This window comes from Spermophilus citellus, assembly GCF_964194105.1.
Source record: "Spermophilus citellus genome assembly, chromosome: 11".
Taxonomy (NCBI): domain Eukaryota; kingdom Metazoa; phylum Chordata; class Mammalia; order Rodentia; family Sciuridae; genus Spermophilus; species Spermophilus citellus.
Window position 1 is genome coordinate 59252722 of NC_138192.1, and position 24406 is coordinate 59277127.

General features: G+C 37.3%; 1 protein-coding gene across 3 annotated transcripts in view; it reads left to right on the forward strand.

Moving 5' to 3' along the window:
• The window catches only part of GALNT13 (polypeptide N-acetylgalactosaminyltransferase 13), a gene marked incomplete at both ends in the record, with an annotated part of 482292 nt that overhangs the window by 418994 nt on the left and 38892 nt on the right, over positions 1 to 24406 (forward strand). For all 3 annotated transcript variants that reach the window (XM_081261707.1, XM_081261705.1, XM_081261706.1), the window contains one exon: positions 7519 to 7617. In XM_081261707.1, the coding sequence (XP_081117833.1) occupies positions 7519 to 7617 (99 nt within the window). The remainder of the gene's footprint in view (positions 1 to 7518; positions 7618 to 24406) is intronic.

The following is a 24406-nucleotide window of genomic DNA, read 5'->3' on the forward strand; positions in this document are numbered from 1 at the left end:
ATTTCTGCAGCCAAGAGACTTAGCTCTTAATGCTTAAATTTGCATTCTCATGTTTTGACATTAGTCTGTGCCTTTTGTATGGTGGACTTGACCTCAGTATTTCTTTGTCCTTTGTATCCTTTAACCATACCTTGCATATATGGTATTGTATTTCTTAACATTTTTTAGAGCAGATTTAAATAACTAAAAATAGACATCTATGAAGCTGCTAGGCTGAAGGGATTAGGGGCAAAAATCAGTTACTAGCAAATGCAGAAGCGCTTAAAGGTTTACCCTCTTCATTGGTAATCGAGAGATTTATTTATAGATGCACGGTGTTCTTGACCCTTTAATAGGATAACCAGTAAGAAAGCCTCATTTCAGGTGCCTCACATAAATGTTGGCATTCTCTCAGCCCGTGATTTATTTCTAAAACATTTGGGACTCATTAGGTCATTTTCATCCCAGATTAGCTGAGTATGGATGTGTTTATGCAAAACATGTTATTCTTTATCAGATGTTAACCTTAAAGAATATTGGGCTGGGTAACTTACTTATGAACAAAATAAGCTATTTTATTACCTGAAAACCTATTTTTCCTTCACATTTCTGATAATGACTGGAATTCATTCTAATTTTATTACTTAAATATGTATTGACAGAGTCAACTGCAACAAACTATAAGGCAGTTTGGGATTCACTGAATTCTCCATGAATTTGTGTTGCTGCTGTCATTGTTAGCAACCAAAATTTTTAAAATACGTATTTTTTCTTTATTCTTTACTTTTTTGTAGTAACAAATTTTTTTAAAATAGCACTATCATTAATCAAGACTATTCTAAATCCCTGTCTGTGCAAGTAAAGTCAGTTTTTACTTGTTAAATATAATGATTTTGCTGACATCCTTCTGATTTATTTAGTTTGGTAAACAGATAATAAACTTAACATATATCCACCAGGGCAATTATATTATAGAAAATTAAGGCTGAACTCTAGAATTCTTTATGGTGTACAAAAAAAAAAAAAAAAAACATAAATGAGGTTGAAATCCGTTAAATAAAAAGTTGCATAACATGCAAATAAAGTTTAAGCATGTATTGGAGTAATTATGTTTTTTTAAAAAAATGCTTGTTTAAGTTCAGATGGTCTTATCTTTAGAAAGGATTTTACGTATGTTTTTGAAATGCAAAAATTGGTAGTGGGGTGGGGTGTATATAGTTCTCTTAAAATTGGAGTTCCCTTTGCTGCTTGCTTTTCCAGTCCAGCAGAGGGAGCAAAAGCTAATGAACACAGTGTACAAGTGTAAAGAATATTAGCAATGATGCTGCTGGCTGGATGAGTAGGAGAAACAGAGAAAAAGGTTTGCTGATTTCAAACATCAGAACGTACGTGGGAAAAATACACTCAGGTTTATACCATTAAGAATTGTTTCCTTGCAGTAAAAGATTATGTGCAAAGTAATCTCGAAGCAAACAAAGTTCAAACTATCTTGGCCTTATGCCATACATTCAAAGCTGTTTTATAACATAAAGAATGAGTCAAAATATTTTTATAGAATTCAGAAATACCAGAAATGTTGTGGTTATTTTGATATAGGTCACAGAACAGATTCTATGAGGACTTCCTAATGAATAAAATTGTTCAATAGTTGGTTGCCTAGATTTTTCTCAGGATTGAAAAATATCCTACATGCCCAAGCAATTGGTGCGAGTGACAAGACCAGGATCTTTTCTTTGCTTAAATATATTCTTTGTGTACGTTCTAAGAATGGCCCCAAACCATTCTTATAAAGGCTTTTGATTTTAAAATCACACATGATCAAACAACTCTGATTATCTTTGTGTTTCAGAAGATGCATATTTTGAGCTTTCCTATGCTATTATCTTCTGATGTGCAATATGATTTGTTTGCTGTGGATTAGCAAGGACCACTAGTGCCCATTTTGCCTTTTGAAGACAGTGTAGCGGATACTAATAGTGCTGGGCTCACTGACTTAAGAACAATCTGATGTGTACTAACCTGCCTTCTGGGTATGTGTGACATTTTTTTTTACTCTGGATATCATAGGCCTAATGACAGAAACATTTGGAATATTCCAGAGGAAGTGCCCTTTGTACTTTTTAAAACATTTTTAAAATTCTTTATGTTTCTATTAGTGTATTATAGCTATACATAATGTTGGGGTTCACTTTGACATAATCGTACATTCATGGAATATAATTTACTCCACTTCAGTAGACACTATTTCCTCTTTCCCTTCTTTCCTCCCTTCCTCCCTCTGTTGCCCTTCTGCTTTCCAAATGTTCCTTCTGTTTTTAAGATGGAAATTGATACCCCAGTTTCCTGACACTCAGTCTTCCACCTTGTTTGTGTCTTGGGTCACCCCATTCATAGCTAGAAGTCATTCACTTGACCTCAGTCCAACACATGGTACTGGGCATGAAGTCTCTTTGCTTCTAATCTTCTTGACCTGGATTCCCAGGTCTGGCACTAGGCTGCTTTTATAGATCTTGTTCTATGTGCATGTTGTCACCTTTATCTGGGTGACCTCTGGTTACCTCTGTTCAGTTAGAACTTCATCCTTTCTCGTTCCTTCTATGCCTTGTTTCTAATAAAGGCTGCTTGCCTGTCTGGAAGCCAGGATTGGTGATTCCGAGACTCTATAATAACTTTACATTCCTTAATAGGGCAAATTCCTTAACTTAATGTTTTTAAGGGAGGTAATAGGTTGGCACATACAAACTCTGAACTGTTTCCTACTAAAATAATGGCTAAGATAGTAAAATCAAAAACTGATGAAGAATTGACAATAAAATTAAGTGGCAAGATATGTCAGAGAAAACAATGAAGGGAACAGGGAAACAATGAAGTAAGTGTCTGATAGAAATGAAGACACAGTTAACACTCAAATCCCAGTAGCTGCTCATGAGGAATTGTTTCTAGCTAATTCAGTAATAGTAGCTGAATCTTGGAGAAGGCTGTTCAGGCAAATGAAGAGTCCAGTGTCTAATGTTGAAAGGGTCTTAATATCCTGGAATGTGTAGATTCTCGAAACGCATTAGTTGAAGCTCCTTCTTTAAGAGAAACTTAAAAGAAAAAAAGCCCAAATTGAAGCGGGGGGTAGGAATCATAGGAGCAAAGGAAATGTAAGCTTCAGATAGAAAGAAGAGAGGTAAACAGAGCCAGGATATGTATAAATAGGGGCTTTCTTCTTAACTCTTCAAAAACGTACAAGAAATGAAATTCCAGACTTGTAAAGTTAGAAATGGTACCTCAACAAATACTCCCACTTCAAATATCAGGAAAATGATTTTTATATAAAAGAAAAAGGAACCAAAAAAATGAAAGAAAGAAAAGAAGAAAGAGTACAACTGGATGAGTGCTAATGAGCATGGATAGTAAGGGGTGCAGTACCCCTAGAAAAGATGCAAGCACACCAGTGCTTTAAGATCATAAGTCAGAGAAAAATGCAGCCCGATTCTTTTAAAGAAGCTAAAAAAAAAAAAAAACCACTGTAAATAATAGGATGTAGAAGATAACAATATAAATCAAACTTAGGAAAGCTCTGAAGGCAAGAGTTAGAAATTAAAGCAGAATACAACAGTCACTAATATGGCATTATGTAAAAATGTGAATATGTAACAGATGTGATTCTGCAATCTGTATTTGGGGTGAAAATGGGAGTTCAAAACACAATTTGAGTCAAATGTATGAAAGATGATATATCATGAGCTATGTAATGCTTTAAATAATCAATAAAAAAAGAATAAATAATTTCAGAAATGACCAGTAAACTTCTGAGAACATGTGATCAGTAATCTTAAGAGAAAATGTTGTACAAATTTTAGAGGAAAAAGAGAAGGAATTTTTTTTAAATAAAGAAGAGATTTAAAATAATATTGTTTGATCCAACTGCATGAAACATGTGTGTATTGTTCCCTTGCCTGGAATGCTCCTCCATAGATAGAAATGTGGCTGCTTTCTTGCTCCATTAATGACATACACAGAAAACAAGCAACAACATCCAAAATAATATTTACTAAACAGGAAAACCAAAGTAATGAAACAAAATGAACATTAATGATTATAATTTAAGTAAACTTTCCTGAAAATAAAATTGATACTACATAATGAAAAGGAGAAGTACATACCTGAAGGAGTAATCCATATAAATAACAGCAAGGCATATTGGCAAATCTATTAGAGTGTAAAGAAAAGGAAAACAAAGTAGCTGGTCATGGTGGCACACACCTATAATCCCAGCCTCTCGGGAAGCTGAGGCAGGAGGATTTAAGTTCAAAAGCCAGCCTCAGCAACAGCGAGGCACTAAGCAACTCAGTGAAACCCTGTCTCTAAAGAAAATTCAAAATTGGGCTGGAGATGTAGCTCAGTGGTGAGTGCCCCTGAGTTCAATCCCTGGCACCCACCCACCCCACCTCCCCCCCCCAAAAAAAAAAGAAAGCTTGTCATCCAGGTAAATAAAAAACTGGTAAAAATAATGGGCAAAAACACCTGATTGTCATCATACCTTCTAAAAGCAGCCCTTTACACTGTAAGTAAATGCACTGATATTGTAAACACACTCAAATAATATATTTTCAGCTAAGGACTTCCCATAAACCAAACTCATTTTCAAGTACAAAGACTACATAGATAGCTATTCACACATAAGGACTCAGAATATTGTTCCCAGTAAATGGAAACATCATTTGCTCAGCCCAAACTTTGAATATTTCTCAAGGTCTTTTTTTCTGTCATAGCTCATATCCTATTCAATTGAAAGTCCTACTGGCTCTGCCTTGAAAATATTATCCCAGATTTGACCTTTCCACCTCCATTGTTATCCTTCAGTTCTAAGCAACTGTCCTCTCTTGCTTGTATTGCAGCAGTGTGCCCCCTACTTAGTTCCTGTTTCTAGCCTTGTCAACCTGTAATTGTACTCCACACAGCACCTAGAATAAGCTGATATGATATGCTTATGCTCAAAAATTATGGTTCCTGACATTACTTAGTCTTGGATACCTCCATAGTGTGACGCTCACTCACAGTTCCCTGGCCACATTGCTAATGTGTTGTTTCAGTATTCTCCAACTGCATGGAACATGTGTGTATTGTTCCCTTGCCTGGAATGCTCCTCCATGGATGGAAATGTGGCTGCTTTCTCGTTCCATCAAGGTATCTTTTGTAGTATCTTCTCAGAGTTTCCTGTATTGGTTCTCATTGCAAAACAGTACTCCTTCATCACTTTCCCTGCCTGTACTGTGCTTGATAATTTTAAAATTTCTTGATCATCTGACATGTTACAAGTCTTTCTAGTTATGCCTTCATTCCTTGTAAAATATAAGCTTCATGATGAAAGGGACTATGCTTATTTTTTTTTCATTTCTATATCCTCCAACCTCAAACAGTGCTTGGTATGAGTTATAGATAGATTCTCTCCATGTTTCTTGATTGCATTAATGAGTTCATAATACCTATTATGAAAAAACAGACAAAAAAATAAAGTTTTTCTATTGCAGAATGTAGACTAATAATGGGTTGCTAGTGGGGAAAATTGTTTGGAAGAATGCTTAAGTTCCTTACTTAATTTTTCAAAGAGTAGGATGGCATGTATCTATAGTATGTCCCTTGAAAATGCTACTATCAGAGAAGTTACTGGAATGAATATATCTTGAATTTTCTGTCATTTAGCAAAGAGTCAAAAATCCTATAATTGATTCAACTTATAATGTTTGTAAATATTTACTAGTTATGTATTCAAGTACCAGCTGAGGTACTTTAAGTGAGATTGTATAGCAAACATCTATAGGTAAATTAATCATTTTGTAAAATACTTATCCTCTGAGTATTATGGCACTATTTTATACTTTTTTTACCATGCTAATTATGAATAATAACAAATTTATTATTTTTAAGAAGTCTGCTTTTTATGAAAAGTTAAGAAAAAGAGTCAGATGTAAGGGATTTAAAAGTAATTCAATTTATGTGCAATGTAAATTGATTAGACCATGTGTAGCATGCATAGACTTATTACATCTTTTTTCAGTTACCACCTTTCTCAGTATTGTCTATCTGTAGGTCCTGAGAAGCCTTTTTCCACTAGGCCAAGCCTCCTCCAGTTTCTAAACCAACCTAAATCAGATTGAGAATACCTTTAAATCCTATGCCTCCATGTGGGTTTTGCTTCTGATTTTGCTTCTTTCCCTGTAATATTACTGCATGTTCTGTCCTTTCTCATCAGATATTTCTCAGATTCCTTGATGAAGTGCTGTAAATATCAGCCCATCAGAACAGGGGCTTGGGCCCTCTGTACAGTTCTTTCTAGCCCTAAGTATAATCTCGGATCTCCACAATTCTGACTTCCTGGTATGGCCTTAGCGCACATCATGCCACTTTTCCCAACTCTAGAAACCAGTATTTGTCCATGGGGTTCTGTACAGGAAAAATGAATTATATAAATTTATTTGCTAATATAATAATTTTGTACTATTATCAATTTGTTGATATGAATAAATGTGTACCTCAAGCACAGGTAATTAAATAGAGATATCCAAGTCATTATACTGCATGAGCAGAAAATATGCATATCCGATTATGGATTAGAGACACAAAATTCTCAGAAATAGAGTGGATGGGTATACAGGAATATATGCTTGTAGATTTATAATAAGGAAAAAATACAAAACGTCCCATTTAATAGAATTCCTCTGTCTCCCCCTCCTTTTTATATTAATTTGTACTTGATTTAGCAATTTTAGCATCCTTAAGCTTAATGAATGGCTTTTATAATTACATTTGGCTCAAATATGCATTAACTTTATGCTAATGATGGGACTAATGCAGTGTCTGAGTGTAAACCAAAAACCTCATGTCTGCAGTGGGCAATTTAATCTTGCTTTTGAAGAATTTGTAATGTGAAACTCCATTTAGCTTTGTAACAGCCTTTCTTAGGGTCAAGCACTTTCCATTAAGTTTGGTATTAGGAATAAGAGAAGATGCATGACTATGTCTCCATCACAAAAATAAACAAGGTAATTAATCCTTATTAATACACAGAAAGGAGCATCTAGTAATGAAGCAATGTAAAAATCATAAGTTTCAGTATTTAACTGATTTGTTTCTATTTTCTTGCATATGGTACTGTGAAAATTCAAAAATGGACTATAGTTATTTGGGTAGAATTTTAAAGCTCTCCAAAGTTTTAGATTATATTAAGAAGAATTCCTCATTCATAACATGTAGACATTTCCTTCTTCTCTGACACTATACTATAAAAAGGAGTACCTCCTGGTTGGATGCTAAGGCCAAAGTCAAAACTGTTCAAATTTACTCAGTGGATGTTTAAAAACTTACATAGGACTAGAAATGGATATTTAAAAAAAATAGATATTTTAAAGCAGCATGTTCTTGGAGAAATTTTTTTATAAACATGTATCAGTTAGGTAACAATATACAATTTAATAGTATTAAAAATCTATTTTGACTTAAGTAACTATTTACCTTGCTTTATCCTCCTTTTTTTGCATATGTTCCCTTTAGATAAGAAACGTGGAAACCAATCAATGTTTAGACAACATGGGCCGCAAGGAAAATGAAAAAGTGGGTATATTCAACTGTCATGGCATGGGAGGAAATCAGGTAAGCTTTCATTTAATCAGTTTCCTGCTTTGGGGGGAAAATGTTGTTAAAATGATGAGTGTAGGCCATAGCTGGAATGCTCATAACACATTTTTACTTTAGCAAATGAATTGGCCTTCAAATCAAGAACAAAATTAGCTATTTTACTGTCAAAGGTATTGTAATATAAGACAGCAGAATTGAATAAAAAGGACAATATTTTCAATGAGCCAAAGTTAATGAGAATAGACAAATATTTTAGACTCATCTCATTTTATCATGCTGAGCAAACGAGGACTTCACTCTATTCTGTTATTAACTGAATATAAAATAAACATTTGGCCACTGCAACAATTTCCTATGGTAATTATTCTATATTTCTTTGGGTAATTTTCATGTGCCTCAGGGTTTCTAGAAGATTTTGAATTTCAGCAAAAATTTAAAGTGTTTGAATCAACACTAAAAGCTACCTAAAAGTCTAGGACAATATCTTTTGTGTGATAGTCCAATTAATTATTGGTATCTCTTCAGAACATATAAAAGGTTCTGTGTTCTCCCTAAGCACTGGGAAGCAGCACTACAGTGAGCACCATCCAAGTCACTTGGCCATGTTTGGGCCTGAGCAACCCTGCTGCCATGGCCTTTTTGAGAGGTAGGATTTGGAATTCCTGGCAATTGTCATAAGGAGTAGAATTGGAGATGGTTGAATTGGATATGGTTGAGCCTCTGCTTCTTTGTAATTGGTAAAATTTCTTGGTTAGCATGACCTGAGATTGCACAAGTGTCCACACTTGATCCAGCACAGGTGTCTTCATTCTGTATGGCCACACGTGCTGATTAAGTTTTGATACCACAGTTTATGCAGGGCCTGTGTGATTCTGTGGAGAACATAATATTAAAAGTAAGTTTTTCCCTTAAATATAAAGCAATTAATAATTCAAATCCTAATTAGTGTTCCAAAGTTTCAATCCATCAAGAAAATATTTAAAATTGAGTTTCTAACTTATGGCATTTGGGAAAATGACTTTATGAAAGAAGATGATAGAAGCAGTAATTCAGGCAGGACAATAACAAGGTATTAAAAAATGATCCAGCACAGTGTCATATTGATTCATGATGAATGTGAGTGGCCTCTCAGGTTAAAAACCAATGAAGTTCAGATAAATTCATCTGGAAACTGAAAAAAAAAGCTTAAATATCATAAGATTAAATGTGTGGGGTTTATCTTATTACTTAATAACTAGAGTAAGGTAGTCAGTTAAGGACATTGGTTGAGTCCTCAACAATTCCATTAAAAAAACGGAAACATTTTATCTTTCCATTTTTCAATCCTCAGAGTGAAGTTTTTTCATTGATTGATCTTAGGAGGGTTGCTGAAACTCCAGAAAACACATGTACATTCAAGACAGGGAGAAGTGGGGAAGAGGAAACTACCACAGCCTGTCTGTCCTTTAATTAGGAAAAAATAAAAGCCTTCTGGAGGCTATACATACTTCCACGTACGTCTTTCTGGACAAAATTAAGTTACTTAGTTAACACCCTTAAGTGCAAAAACAGAGAGTCTATTTGGCCTCACACTCACACATGGCTGCTCCCTTACTTCATTTATCTTGAGCATTGGATGAACATTTAAGAGTAACTGCCACATCTATTTCAATGAATTATGGGGAAAATTTTCAACTAATCATCTGCACCATAATGGCATACAGACTTCAAAAAAGATACATTACTTATGATATCTCCCTAATTGTAATGCAGATTAAAAATAGAAGAAGGTACCCCAGGTAAATTATCCACATAGGTTCATTAAGGTTGCAAGGTTAGTGTTCAAAAGGACAAAGAGTTAAATATTCATATTTGTCTGGATGATACCCTAACATATACTGAGATTATTCGTGTTAAAAGTTGCATGTTGTTTGCAGGGTCTATATCTTACTCCTCTCTTTATCCCTAGCACCTACTGTAGTCCTTGGGATTTGGTACATACATAATAAATACTAGTCAAGTAATTAAATGAGAGACTACATGAAACAATGGATTTGTATCTTAGTACCTTGTAGACATGGCCAAGGAAATTTAGCTGTTATTGTCTTAGTATCCAAAAGTATAGAAAGACATCAAACTCCAGGCTTTATAAAGCAAAAAAATAAACAATATGCATAAACCCATTTCTACATACATTCTGATATCTCTGCATTGTTAACTTAAGGATAAGAGAGAAATTAAAACCAGTATTTCTCCATCTTCATAAATAATTATTGATGCATACAACTATATATGAAGAATTTTTGGAGTACTTTTACTATATAACAAATAATAGAAACAACTAAATACCTATTAAGATAAGAATAATTAAATGAATCTTGATGTCCACATAGTATGGAGTACTGTATGCTGCTAACATAACTGAGGAAGGTCTATAGATACTATCATCTAAAATTCAAGTGTAGAAAAATATCCAGGGTAAAACTGAATTTAAAGGATCTTACTTTTTGAAAACTGGATGTGAGCATTTTCATTTATGATATTTGTAGCATCCATATACTGACAGGGTGCTCTATAATCTATTAGAAATGAATAGAAATCTGGAATATAGATCACTCTAAAGAGAGGAAATCTAGAAAGAACTTATAATTGGAATAGGAGATATCACTTTTTACTCCACATTTTCTGTGTATACGTATCACCTTCATAATAAAAATGGAGGATATTAAACTACTGAGTGAGAATTTAAAAAAAAACAACATCATCATTTTGTAGTACCACTCTCATCTGATTGAATGTTTTATGGGTAAGTTACTTCATTTTTATTTTACTTTATTTTATTTTATTTATTTGTAGATGGACACCATACCTTTATTTTATTTACTTATTTCTATATGGTTCTTAGGATTAAACCCAGTGCCTCACATGTTCAAGGCAAGTGCTCCACTGCTAATCCATGGCCCCAGCCCTACTTCAGACTTTTAAGCTTTAATATTTGATTATTTGTAAAATGGGTAAAATATTTACCTCAAATTTTTTTCTCAAAAGGCTGGTGAAATCCTTAAAACAATTAACATTATATATGATACATACTGGACTTTAGTATATACTGGTCTATTTACATTAAATGTCCCCTTTATTTACAATATCCATTTATGTTCTCAATTATTTTTATTTCTACCCCTAAAAGTAAAAAAGAAAAAAAAAAGAAGGAAAAAGAAAAAAAAATGTTGGTTCAGTGGCTAATGCCAAAAGCAAGATAAAAATTTCACTCTTTCTTTAGCATTGTTTAGCTGAAAGCAATGAACTGTTTCTCCTGTTATTCTAACAAATATATATTTTTAAAAAGCTAAAACCTCACATAAAAGCCTATTATTATGACTTGTGCTTTGATAGAATTCTATATTTCCAGGATAATTAATACTTTGGTACGTGTTTAAATTTTTTTCCTGTTCACTTTTAAAAAGAACAGATTTTATGATTTTATTCTCAGAGTTACCCTTTCTGTTTTCACTGCTATTCTTTCATGTTGCCATGGAAACAGCATCTATTTTTATTGTTATTTAGTTTTGGATTTTTATAAGTAGCCCCCAGCCCATAAAAATATTCAAATTCTTTCTCCTGCTTTTATAGGAAAATCGTAACAACTGTTAACATCATTTTTTTTAAACTCACTTTTCTAAAAGAATGTGCTTTATGTTTGATGACAGTTATTCCTTAAACATTTCTCCTTGCACAGGAGTTTTGGTAGTTCTATTTGTTCTTAAGTCAAGACATCAGAAAGAAACTTGCTTTTAAGTAGTTGTTAGATATATTCTCCTTAAACACTCAGATATCCAGCAAAATGTCAAAAGGAATCGATGGAAGTTTTTGTCCCAGGAATATGGTAAAAGCAAGTTTACAGGTGGGAAATGTTATTAAATTTGAAAGGGTCATTTTGAGACAATCTTTGTAAACCTTTAAAAATAAAAGTTATCTATTTTAGAGAATCCTGACAAAATTAGACACTCCATTCCTATCTGTTGCTGTAATGCTTTCCTTTCATTAGCATGTTGATTATTTAACACTTTTAAAATAATTAAAGCAAAGAGGAATCTGAATAACTTGTGATAAATGTTTACAAGTGAAAGGAAGTGAAAGCAAAATGAAAGAAAAAGTAAAAGAAGTGGAGACAGACCTCAACAGATCAGTGATGCTTTATTAAGCACCAGAGGGGCACATTTTCAAGAGAGAAAATGACAACTGGTCACAATAGGGGTCTGAGTTTTATAGTGTTCAGTGAGACTGAACCATAGCAGAATGTGTGGGTTGGGCAGTCAGAGGGAACAGTTGTGAAAGTTGAGAGCCCATTGCTGCTGTGAAATGGTGAAAGTCCAGAGCCCACTGGTTTCCTTCTCTCAGCTAGGACCCATGGTCCTCCTTTTGCCCTGGGGGTTATTTCCATATCCTTCATTCCAGGCTCTGAAGAGTGATAATGAATTAGGGGCATTGATACCTCTGTCTGGCTGCTTCCTCCTGAAAAGACCCCTCCTTTTTCAGAGTTCTAAGAGAGAGTACCAAATTCATGGCAGTTAAAGCTGAAAAGGGATGTTTGAAGAAGCCTCAGGTCTTCATAGGCAAAAAACTGGTTTCAGAGAATCAGATTGTGAGCACAGGAGTAGAATGGCTTTGATATTAAGATATTAAGTAGGACATAAGGGAGAATAATAAGGAGGTCTGTGGTTTTAGATCCCCCACTGAGGACTACCTGGAATCAGCTAGTTCCAGGCAGTTCTCCATCCTTGAGCTGTTTAACCTTGTCTCTTACAAATTCTGTTTGGTTTACATTGAAATAGCATTCTTCCCTGATTAGTTTTGCAGGAGCACAGATGCCAGGGAGTCCAATTTGATTTGGTAAAGTCAATGCTGAATCAGTCACCTGTTGGATATCTTCAATAAGTGTTCTGATAACTTTTCATACTAATGAATTGAGATTCCCAATCCTGCTCCTCCTGTGCCAATCTCAGCAGATATGCCTAGTCTCACGAATAAGGGAATAATTTGGAGGTCTCTCCTATGTCTAGTGTGTGTTTGTAAAGTCAGAGATGATATATAGGAAACATAAGAAGAAGAAGATTTGGGTGGGTGTCAGGTCAATGAATGTCCCTTGAATCCAGAGTTCCAAAATAAGATCTATGTTTGAAGAGGAGAAAGATGAAGAGGTAATGAATATGATAAATTTAATTCATCTCTGAGAGTTTTAAGAAAGTGTGAAAGGTCATCTGAGAACGTGACATTAGGAGGTTTAGGCAGGAGGCTCAGTTTTTTCCTCTGAAATAATTGAAAGGCTAGTAATACATAGTGGGTAGGGCCTGTGGGAACAGAATAAGAAGAGGCATTAGTAGGAGCAAGTGTTAAGTTGCTCAAATTGACCCAAGAGGATGGCCTTCTAGTTTGGCTGCAGTTGGGCTAGTCAGAATAACCCTGAAGGGGCCCTTCCATTTTTCTTGTAAGATTGAGGGGGTAGGTATACTAGATCCCCTATGGAAATAGGAGGGGCCCTCCCAAAGATTGAAGCTGGGGAAGGTGGGAGTGTCATATTCCAGAGGACAGTCCTGAGGTGGGCCAGTAAGGTATTCAGGATGTTAGAGGGAAGGTTTGGTGATTGAGGTTGAATGGTGGGTGGGATTAGCCATTGTTAAAAGGAATTCAAATAGGCTAATCATGAGAGGCTTCTTGGGAAGACCTTGGCCAAAGGGAGATCTTGGGTTCCTGAGAAAGGCCAAAGGGAGGAGCTTAATTCAATTCTCCTGTATTTCTGTAGATTGGTTAACCATTGCCTTTAAGGTACTATTTGTCCTCTCAACTTTTCCTGAGGAATGCAGGTGGATAGGGAATGTGGAAGTTCTCTTTTATATGCAAAAATTCTACTAATTTTTAGGAAACAGAAAAGATGAATTTAGGGCCATTGTCCAACTGGAGAGAGGCAGGTAGACCAAAATGTGGGATTATTTCTCAGGAAAGTATAGCTACAACTGTAGAAGCCCTTTGATTGGTAGTTGGGAAGGCTTCAACCCATCCAGTAAACATAGTACCAGGAGATATTTCATTTTTCTTATAGGGGCATTTGGGTGAAATCAAATTGCTAATCCATGGCAGGAAGGGCTCCCCTAGCTTGGTGTGTGGGCAAACAGGATGGTCTCACATTGGAGTTGGGATTAGCCTTGAGACAGGTGATACAAGATTGAGAAATTTGTTGAAGGTACAGTAAAGCTGAAGAGGACAGGTTTAGGGAATTCTTTAGGAATAGTTGAAGGGAGTGAAGATTGGAATGGAACAGATTGTGAAGGTGGGATAATAGAGCTTTAGTTGTCAGGGGGAAGTTGGAGTTTAATGGGAATAGGGTATAAAACTGGATTCAGAGTTCATGATGACTGAGAGTTGTAGCCAGACAGAGCAACTTTTTGGCAGTTGGTCAGCCTCATTATTTCCTAAGAAAATGTATTGTTTTTTTTGGCTTGATATCCTCTACAGTGGAGGATGGCTGCAGTAGAGAGTAAATTTTTTTAAAGCCTCTAGTAAATTTTACTAGTAAGCCTCTAGTAAAATTTTAATGTTACCGCTGTTGACTGGTGATGAGTCCTTGCTTCCCCAATGTTGAAGTATAACACCTGAGAAGAACGAAGAGGCAAGGTCAGAGTGGAAAGTAGAAGTTTATTAAAGGACAGCAGAAAAGACTTCTCCCAGAGGAAGAAGGGGACCCAAGAGATGGAATCCTTGGAAGTGCGGTTGTCTCCCCTTTTTATACTTAGGGTCTTCATCTGGTTCCCCCCCATTCCTGTCCTTTGTTCTGTTATCTTTCAGTGATGGAATGTAGGTGGGAAGGCCCAAAGGATGGGACACAGGTGGGCCAAAGAAGTAATCTTTTAAGATTTTTGGGTCAGCATCTTCTAGTTTGCTGGGAGCTGTTTCATTAACATTTCTTTGGGATGGGCTCTGGGCCTTGGGGACATTAACATTCCATGAGTTGTCCTGCTTTTCCCAGAATTCATTCCCAACATGGCCTCCATTTTCAATTTTACTCCATATTAGACCTGATTTACCTAACTACACTGACTACCTAACTTTAAATCTGGCTTCCTTAATATAGCTAGCATTGAAAATGGATGTTCTTTCTGAATAAGGAAACCCCACTCTCTCTAAATTAAGATGTTGGGGAGAATAATGTTATAGGTATATTTGAAATTAGTAAAAATGTTGATTGATTTGTCCCTGTCTACTAAGGCTTTAATAAGGGCTACTAGTTCAGCCTGTTGGGAGGTTATGCCTGGGAGTAGAGAGGAGGCATTAATTATTTGGGTTACGATGAAGTGAGAGTCCAGAGAAGTTTTACCTCAGATTGAGGCATAGCCTGCAAGGTAAGGAGGCTATTTGGGGAGCTTCTATCGATGAACCAGGCTGGGGAGTAGAAAGTGGTCAATCAGTAATATGTGAAAAGGGGTTCATTAAGAAGTAAAGGGTGTCAGTGTTACCGCTGTTGACCGGTGACGAGTCCTTGCTTCCCCAATGTTGAAGAATAACACCAAAGAAGCACGCCTAGGCAAGGTCAGATTAGAAATTAGAAGTTTATTAAAGGACAGCAGAAAAGACTTCTCCCGGAGGAAGAAGGGGACCCAAGAGGTGGAATCCATGGAAGTGCAGTTGTCTCCCCTTTTTATAGTTTTGGTGATGGAATGTAAGGGGGAAGGGTTGGGACACAGATAATCTAAGCAGGAAGGACTTCATTATCACTTCTTGGGATGGGCTATCTCCAAATCTGTTAGGGGCTGTTTCTTGGGTTCCATTAACATTTCTTTGGGGTGGACTTTGGCCTAGGGCCTTTCTGGGACTTCATTAACATTCCATGAGTTGTCTTGCATTTCCGGAATCATTCTCAGCATGGCCTCCATTTTAGATATGATATTAGACCCGATTTACCTAACTACACTGACTACCTAACTTTAAATCTGGCTTCATCAGGACAGGAGTGAGAAACCACAGGGGTAGAAGGGGTTTTTTGCTGGGAGGAAAGTAATAGGGTTCAATGAGGAGTCTTGCTGGAAGGCAGTCAAGGGATCCAGAGTGCAGTAATTGGATCCTGGCTGAGGGGATGGAAAGGAATGATCAATGACTGAGGAGATCCAAGAGGGAGTATGTGGTAAGAACAGTGATAGTTGATAAAAGGCAAATTTGTGAGCCTCAAGGATGAGGAGGGCTGCTGTAGCTAAAATCTTGAGGCATTGGAGACAGCCTTGAGAGATTGAGTCAAGTTGTTTTGATAGGAAATCAATGGGATGGGGGGTATCTGCCACTTTTGGTAAAGTACTCCTAAGGCTTGTCTATGTTCTGAGTGGAGGGACAGGAAGAAAGTCTTTTTAGGGTTTGATAGATAAAGAGTTGAAGATTTGAGAAGAGAACTCTGAAGAGTAGAAATGGTAGAGGAAAAGAAATGTGGAGATGGTGTTATGCTCAAATTCGGGACCCCCAAAAGACCACCAGAGACCAAGATCGATGTAAACAGCAAAGAGGTGTTTATTGCGAGCTAGCTCTGTCCTCTGCGCGCGCACACACACACAGCAACTGGTGACGCTGAGAGGCCCCAAGCCCAGGGTTTGCAGCAGTTTTATATACTCTTTGGAGAAGGCAGGGACCCCCACATACATCATAGCATCTCTTAGCAAATCATCACACACCATGGGAAAATCAAATAACAACTCTAAAACATGATTAGCACATTCACTGGCGTGAACAAGTTGGGTAGGGGTGATTGGTTAGTACAAGAGGGGGATTCATTTGAACTGATTGGTTTAAGCCAAGAGGGATGTTCATGCTGAACTACATGGTTTCTCAACACCATAAACTACTGGAAGGGTCGTCTGGCATCCCAGGTATTTCCCTGTCTCATGCTGATTGGTGGCTGCTAGGGGGTTGCTATGGGTCCCCACCTAGCCTGACTGAGTCAGGGACACCTGGCACAGCAGATCTCTCCTGTTATTTGTAGATAAACAACTTAGCAGGGTGGGAATGTGCCTAGGAGTGCTCTGTGTGTCTTTCCAAGGACAAAGGTCATGTCCCTTCCTTGGACAGGCTTTGCTCTGAGGTAGAGTCTGGTTTTTCAATGGAAGATGTTAAAAATAATCCTCTTTTGAGGCTTCATAAAAGAGTTTGGCTATAAGAGAGCATTTTAGTATCCAGATGTGAAAATAATTGCAAAGTCCTAGGAGGAAAAGCTTACTTCTTTTAGAGGAAGGTAAAGGTATATCCTTTAGAGCCTGAAGTATTTCTGGGTGTATAACATATGTGGTGGGGGTTAAGAAGATGCCTAAAATATTGCACCTGAGGGGAGCAGAGCTGGACTTTAGATTGAGAGACCTAGTACCTACCCCCCAGGAGGCCAGGGAATTGAGAAGGATTGTAGTGTGTGTGTGGAGAGTCCTATTGAGGGACTACAGGGTAGGAGATCACCTACATACTATATGAGGTGGCCGGGGGATAAATTCAGGGTGGCCGGGTCACATTGGAGAGCCTGGCCAGAGTAGTATGGGCTATCTCTGAAGCCTTACGGGAGAACAGTCCAAGTGTGTTGTTAAGAGGAATTAGTGTCTGGGTCAGTACAGGTAAAGGCAAAACTTGGACGTGAGGTGGGATGGAGGGGAATAGTAAAGAAGGTGTCCTTCAGGTCTAGCCCCAAAAAAATGGATGATGGGGGAGGATATGAAATATTATGGTGTAGAGATTCAGTACTACAGGATAGGTGAGGGTGATTGCCTCGTTGATTTTTCTGAGGTCCTGTAATAGCTGGAATTGGCCATTTTTTTTTTCCACCAAGGATGTGGGAGTTGTGAGGGGATTGGGTTAGTGTAAGAAGATGAGCCTGTACTAAACTGGAGATAATGGGCTTTAAACCCTTGAGAGTTGAGGAAGTGAGAAGTGAGAAGATATTTGAGAAGGGAAACATAATGAATAGGGTCTTTTAGTTGGATTTGAATAGGGGGATGGTGTTTAGCAATGTTGGGTTGAGACGTGTCTCAGACTGTGGGGTCAATCCCAGTGAGGAAGGAATGATCAAGAGGCTAAGGGGCAGAGAGAGCAGGTCCAGGCTGGAATGTATTTAAAAAATGGTAGTAGATCTTAAAGGAGGAATGATGGTAGAGGCTTTCAATTATAGAGGAGATTTCAACCCAATGGAGGATGGGACAATGTGGCATGAAAATAAAAGAGTGGTTATATATTCTGTGTTGAAGGAACCGCTGGGTTAGAGCCACTTGGGGGATCTGTGCAGAAAAAGGGCTGTCTTTAGTGAATGTGTAGGTGCCGCAGTCTGGCTGGGCACAGAATCACGAGCCACTCAAGCAGGAACAAAACTTTATTTTTGAAAATGCCGCCAATACCCCATATGCGTCAGGCAAGCAAGCAGGTCCACCCACCACCCGGAACCGGGGCCCAGGACCTCCCCCGGAATTCCCTCCTACTACCCTTCCCCAACCAATGGGAATTCTCCAGGAGTCCTGTAACATGAGTCCCGTAGCAGGCCAAGGTGAACAGCAGGAGTCCAATTTCTATATGAATGTAAATCTTAACATAATCATATAATCTCAATGGCTAGCTGGCGTCACCTTACAACCAAAAGTGCCATGCATCATATTATTTGGTTGTGGCTCCTAGCGTCTGCCCCCTTCTGTTTAATTAAGCAACAGGCAATGTGACTAGGGACCATGCCTGTTAAGTATGTCCAATTCAACATATGGTTCTTACCCGTCATCAGAAAACTGACCTCTAGGCGTCAGCCTCCTGTCTTGGTTGATACCACTGCAACTGAATCATACCCGTCACTGACTACTGGTCGAGTATATAGCCATACCTGTGGATAGGCCTATGCACCAGTGGGGGGGTGAGGTTCTTTGCCTCACCTCAGTTGGCCCCCAAAATTAGACCAACACTAGTAGAAGGGAGGAGGATACAGAAATGCCACGACATCAAGTCAATTGATGGCTCCTTAGGAAAAATTGTAACACTGGTGACACATCAGCTAAGATACGCCAGCACTACCATAATTCGCTGCATCAACAGATAGAGCACAATGCATACAAGTGATACATAGTCCAGGCAAGTTTTGTAAGCAGTTCAAAGTGGAGGAATCTATCAATATGTCCATTTACTCCCAAAATAAATCGACTCAGTGATTGAGCATTACTTGTTGAGTTATTATTCATTGATGCATCAGTTTATACAGTTTGTTGTGATAATTATTAAAGAAGTTGTAGTTTGGTTTCATCTTTGTCTTCACCGGCACTGGGATGAAAATAGGGATTGACAATGATGTTAAGAAAAGAGAAGAAAAAAAAATGTAACATTTCAACAGGTATTAAGAAAACAATTTTTAGAACAATTTACATTATCCTGAACAGAATTATTAAATATAATGAAAAGGAAAGGTGAAAGTAAACAAACAGATCTGTTAACCTGCTTATTTGTACACATATTAAAACAGTCTTCAACAGCTGTTTACCCAAATTAAATTAAACCATTAAAATCACATGAATAATAAAAAAAAATTTGGGATCCATATTTTTATGAGCGCTCCTCATATATGATATATGGACATACGCACATACAGACATACAACACAAAGCAGAAATGTGCACACGTAACATACAACACATAAGACAATAGTAAAGGCCTTGTAGATTTACCTAGGTGAAATCTCCATTGCAATGTTTAAAAACTCCATAGTCAAAAAATAAAAATGATCAGAAAAACTTTAATTTATGTCTGTATGAGCTCAAAAATAAAATGGAACTTTATGATGTGGGAAAAAGCAATAATGAAATAGATATTGAAAAAAGCATCCTGGTTGATCACTGTCACAGATGTAAGAATAGCCAAGCTGGAGTTCTGGATATCAGCTGTTATGGATTTGAGTCAAATCATCTTCTTTTTCTGTAGAAATTATTTTGGTTAACCTTTCTGGAATCCAAATCAGCTGCTGTTCCTCCTGTGGAAAAACACAGACAGAGCCCCGACTCCAGACTATCACTGGGTCCGGACCTTTCCATTGTCCTGTTAGAATATCCTTCCAAAGTACCTTAGGCTTATGTGCATTTTTTGGGTACAAATGTCTTTCCGCAGCACTAAGCCCTGATGAATCCAAATTTAAAAAGTTTAGAGTAAAAAGGGTTATTTTAAGTTTATCTTTGGGGGATATATACCCCTTTCCAATTCCCTCCTTTTGTTTTAATAAGTACATTTTAATAGTTTGATGAGCTCTTTCAACTATGCCTTGTCCTTGTGGATTGTATGGAAGTCCTGTTATGTGAGTAATGACAAATTATGAGCAAAATTGTTTAAAAGAGGTAGAAGTATAACCAGGACCATTGTCCATTTTTAACTGTTTTGGAACACCCGCAGTGGCAAAATTTTGTAAGCAATGAGCTATAACATCTTTAGTTTTTTCTCCAGCATGAAGGGAGCCCATCAAAAATCCGGAAGAAGTATCAACTGTAACATGCAAATATTTTAATTTTCCAAATTCTGGCAAGTGTGTGACGTCCATCTGCCAAATATGGTTAGGTATCAGTCCTCTAGGATTGACTCCAAGATTAACTTGTGGTAAAAATGTCACACAATTTTGACTTTTTTTTATTATATGTCTGGCTTGTTCTTTAGTTATTTTAAAATGCTTTTGTAAAGTATTAGCATTGACATGGAACCTTTTATGAAAATTTATAGCTTCTTCTATTGTGGAGAAAATATGTATGTCATGTGTAGATTTATCTACTAGTTCATTGCCCAAACTAAGGGCTCCAGACAATCCTGTATGTGCCCTGATATGTTCTATAAAGAATGGATCTTTTCTGTCCCAGATTAGACTTTGTATAGCGGAAAACAAAGAGAAAACAGTAGAAGAAGGTGAAATCCTACCAGCATCTTCAAGGGATACTATAGCATTAACTACATACTGACTATCAGAAAATAAATTAAATACAGAATCTTTAAACATCATAAAAGCTTGTAATACTGCATTAAGCTCTACCTTTTGAGCTGATTGTTTGGGTACTAAAAATGTAAAAGTTTGATCAGGAGTAACTAGTGCTCCTGTACCATTGTTTGACCCATCAGTGAATATATTTGGAGCATTTATGATAGGGGTTTTTCTTGTCATTTTTGGAAAAACTACAGGATGCTTAGACCAAAAAGACAACAAAGGATTAGATGGTAAGTGATTATCAAATGAAACACTAGATTTACACATGATTATTGCCCAAGTATTTAACTCATTAGCTAACTCATCAATTTGATCCATAGTATATGGAGTAATAATTTTATTGGGAGAAATCCCAAACACTCCCTTTGCTGCTTTTATTCCTTGGAGTATTAATTGTCCTACAGCCTCAGGATATCTAGTAAGAATAGTGTTAGGAGAATAAGATAAATGTATCCACAATAATGGACCTTCTTGCCAAAATACTCCTGTAGGAATATTTTTTGTTAGTAGTACAATAAATAATAAAGGCAAACTTATATCAATTCTATCCAACTGCATATTTTCCATATATGTCTCAATGATTTTTAATGCTTTTTTTGCTTAAGGCATTAACATGCGGGGTGAATTTGGATCTGATGGACCTTTTAGAATATCAAATAAAGGTCCCAACTCTCCTGTTGGTATGCCTAGATAAGGCCTTATCCAATTTATGTCTCCCAATAACTTTTGAAAGTCATTAAGTGATTTGAGTTGATCTACTCGTATTTGAATTTTTGGTGGACGGACCATGGTTGAGGATAATAGAACTCCTAAATAATTAATTGGAAGATTTAATTGTACTTTATCTATTGCTATCTCTAGATTAAAATTTTTTAATAAGTTTGTAAGTGTGGCATAACATTCTAGCAATGTGCTTTTATCTTTATGTGCCAATAACACATCATCCATATAGTGAAATATTTGTAGTTCAGGATTTTGATTTCTAAGTGGCTGGATTGCTTTATTAACATAAATTTGACACATAGTTGGGCTGTTAGCCATCCCTTGAGGGAGTACTTTCCATTCATATCTCTGATCAGGACCTTCATGATTCAGTGCAGGGATAGTAAATGCAAAATGTGGACTATCCTCAGGATGAATTGGAATTGAAAAGAAACAATCTTTAATATCTATAGCTAAAACATACCAGGTTTTTGGTAAAGCAGACAATTGGGGAATCCCTGATTGAGCAGGTCCCATAATAACCATCTCATTATTAATGGCTCTTAAATCTTGTAATAATCTCCATTTACCAGATTTCTTTTTAATGACAAAAATGGGAGTATATGGGGGGATACGGAAGGTTGTATATATCCTTCCACTAATTGTTGTTTGACCAGGTCATGGGCTACTTGTATCTTTTCTTTAGTCAGGGGCCACTGAGGAACCCACACTGGCCTTTCTGATTTCCAAGTAATTTTGATTGTCTCAGTGGCCCTTTCTGAAAACCCAATCCATGTCTATTTATTTCTTGATCTATTTGAATTGGTGCTGTCATACCTTGTTCTTGTTCTCTTAATCTTTTTTCTTTCCTAAAGCCTTGTCTAGCCCTAGTAGTGGGCACGTTAGGATTGATGTTATTTGTTAATGTCAATCCTAATTGATCTAGGACATCTCGTCCCCATAAATTTACGGGAAGATGATCCAATACATAGGGCTGTATAGTTCCTTCACATCCTTCAGGATCCCTCCAATCTAATACCATAGCACTTCTATGGGGATTTGTTGCCACTCCTAGACCTAGAAGCGTTTGAGTGGCTTGTTGTAATGGCCAATGTTTTGGCCATTCTTGACGAGATATGATGCTGAGGTCAGCACCTGTGTCCAGCAGCCCATTAAAGTCATGTCCTTGAATATTTAATTTTAGCATTGGGCGAGAGTCTAAATTTAAAGACAGCATAGCCCAATCTACACCTGTGGAGCCTAATCCCTTGGAACCTCTTTCTACATTACAACTGGAAAATTTATCATGCAGGCTGGGTATTATTAATAACTGTGCTATTCTATCTCCTGGTGAAATTACTGATATACCTCTTGGAGAACTAGCTATAATTTTTATTTCACCCTCATAATTGGGATCAATTACCCCAGGACTTATCATAAGTCCTTTTAGTGTAGAAGAACTGCGTCCCAATAATAAGCCTACTGTTCCCTGGGGAAGAGGTCCTTTTACTCCTGTGGGAATGATTTGAACTCCCATCTCTGGAGTTAGTACTGCTCTGGCAGAGGAGCAGATGTCCAGCCCTGCGCTCCCTCTAGTTTGTCTGATGAGGGATTTAATGGATAATGCGTCCTGGGCACTACCTTGATGGTGCTGCTGGGTTCCTCCATTGCCCCGTATATTTGTGGTTTTGGGCCCTGGGGCATTGGGCCCTCTAGTCCATTTTTTGGCAATGGAGCCTGATACCTTTCTCCACGATATCGTGGGTAAACACTTGGTCCTTGTCCGTTTTTTGATAACGGAATACCCTCTATGGTGGTTTGAGAACGGCATTCATTAGCCCAATGTCTCCCTCTATGGCATCGTGGGCAAATACCCGGTATTCTATTCCTTTGATACCTAGCTTTGTTAAACCCTCCTCCTATGGGGCAACTCCTTTTAAAATGTCCTGTTTGATTACAATTATAGCATGTTTTTGGCCTGGCATCTAAAGCCTGTTGTACTGCTGCTAAGACTTGCCCTTGTTCATTAATGTCTCTACATAATTTAATATATGTGTTAAAATCTTCATGTCTCCATAGTTTAATGACCTCTCTGCAGCAACGATTTGCTTGGTCATAAGCCAGTTGTTTTATAAATGGCATTGCCTGTTCTGTATTTCCAAATATTCTAGAAGCTGTCTGAATAAGCCTATCTACAAATTCAGAGTAAGGTTCATTAGTTCCTTGTATTACCTTAGATAATTGACCTTGTAAATCTCCATGCCCCTGTAAAGTTTTCCATGCCCTAACTGCATCTACAGCAATTTGTGCGTATACACCAGGATCATATTCAATTTGTTGTCTTTGACCCTCATAAGGTCCCTTTCCTAATAACATATCTAGATTTCTTTGAGGGTAACCGGCTTCTGCATTTCGCCTAGCTGTCTCCATGCAAAATTCCTCATTGGCAACCTTCCATAACAAATATTGTCTTCCATTTAGCACAGATCGACACATGTTAGCCCAATCTGCTGGTGTCATGTCCAAGTTGGTAACAGATTCGACCATACTTATGGTAAAGGGTGCTTGAGGACCATAGGTTGTTACAGCCTCCTTTAATTGCTTTACTGTTTTGAAATCTAAAGCACGGTGAATTCATTGCCCTCCTGCCTGCTCAAGTACAGGGCATGCTAATCTGTGGGGTCCTGCCTCAAAATTCCGTCCATCAACTACGGGAGTTGAGGGCCGCTCAGCGGTAGATGGAGCTGTTGGTTGAATTACGCCCTCTGGTGATAGAACGGAATTAGTAGCAGCCTCCTGTTGTAATTCTCCACCTGATGGCTGTTTTTCCTATAAGCTTTCTTTCTTTAAATTTTCCTCTGTCTGACTAGCTTGAGAGACCTTCTCTTTTGCTTGACCTAACGTTTTTTCTACCATAGTCTGGACCTCTAACAATTTACTTAACAGTCTTTCGGTTTGTTTTTTACTAGATTCTAATCTACTATAAAGGTAATGCAACCCAATAAGATAGGATAAAACAAAGCCGAAACAGAATGAAACAAAAACAGAGCAGAGAATGGTTGTATCAATTTTCTCTTTCTCAGGGCCGAATAACTTCAAACCTTGAGCCAACCATTTTTC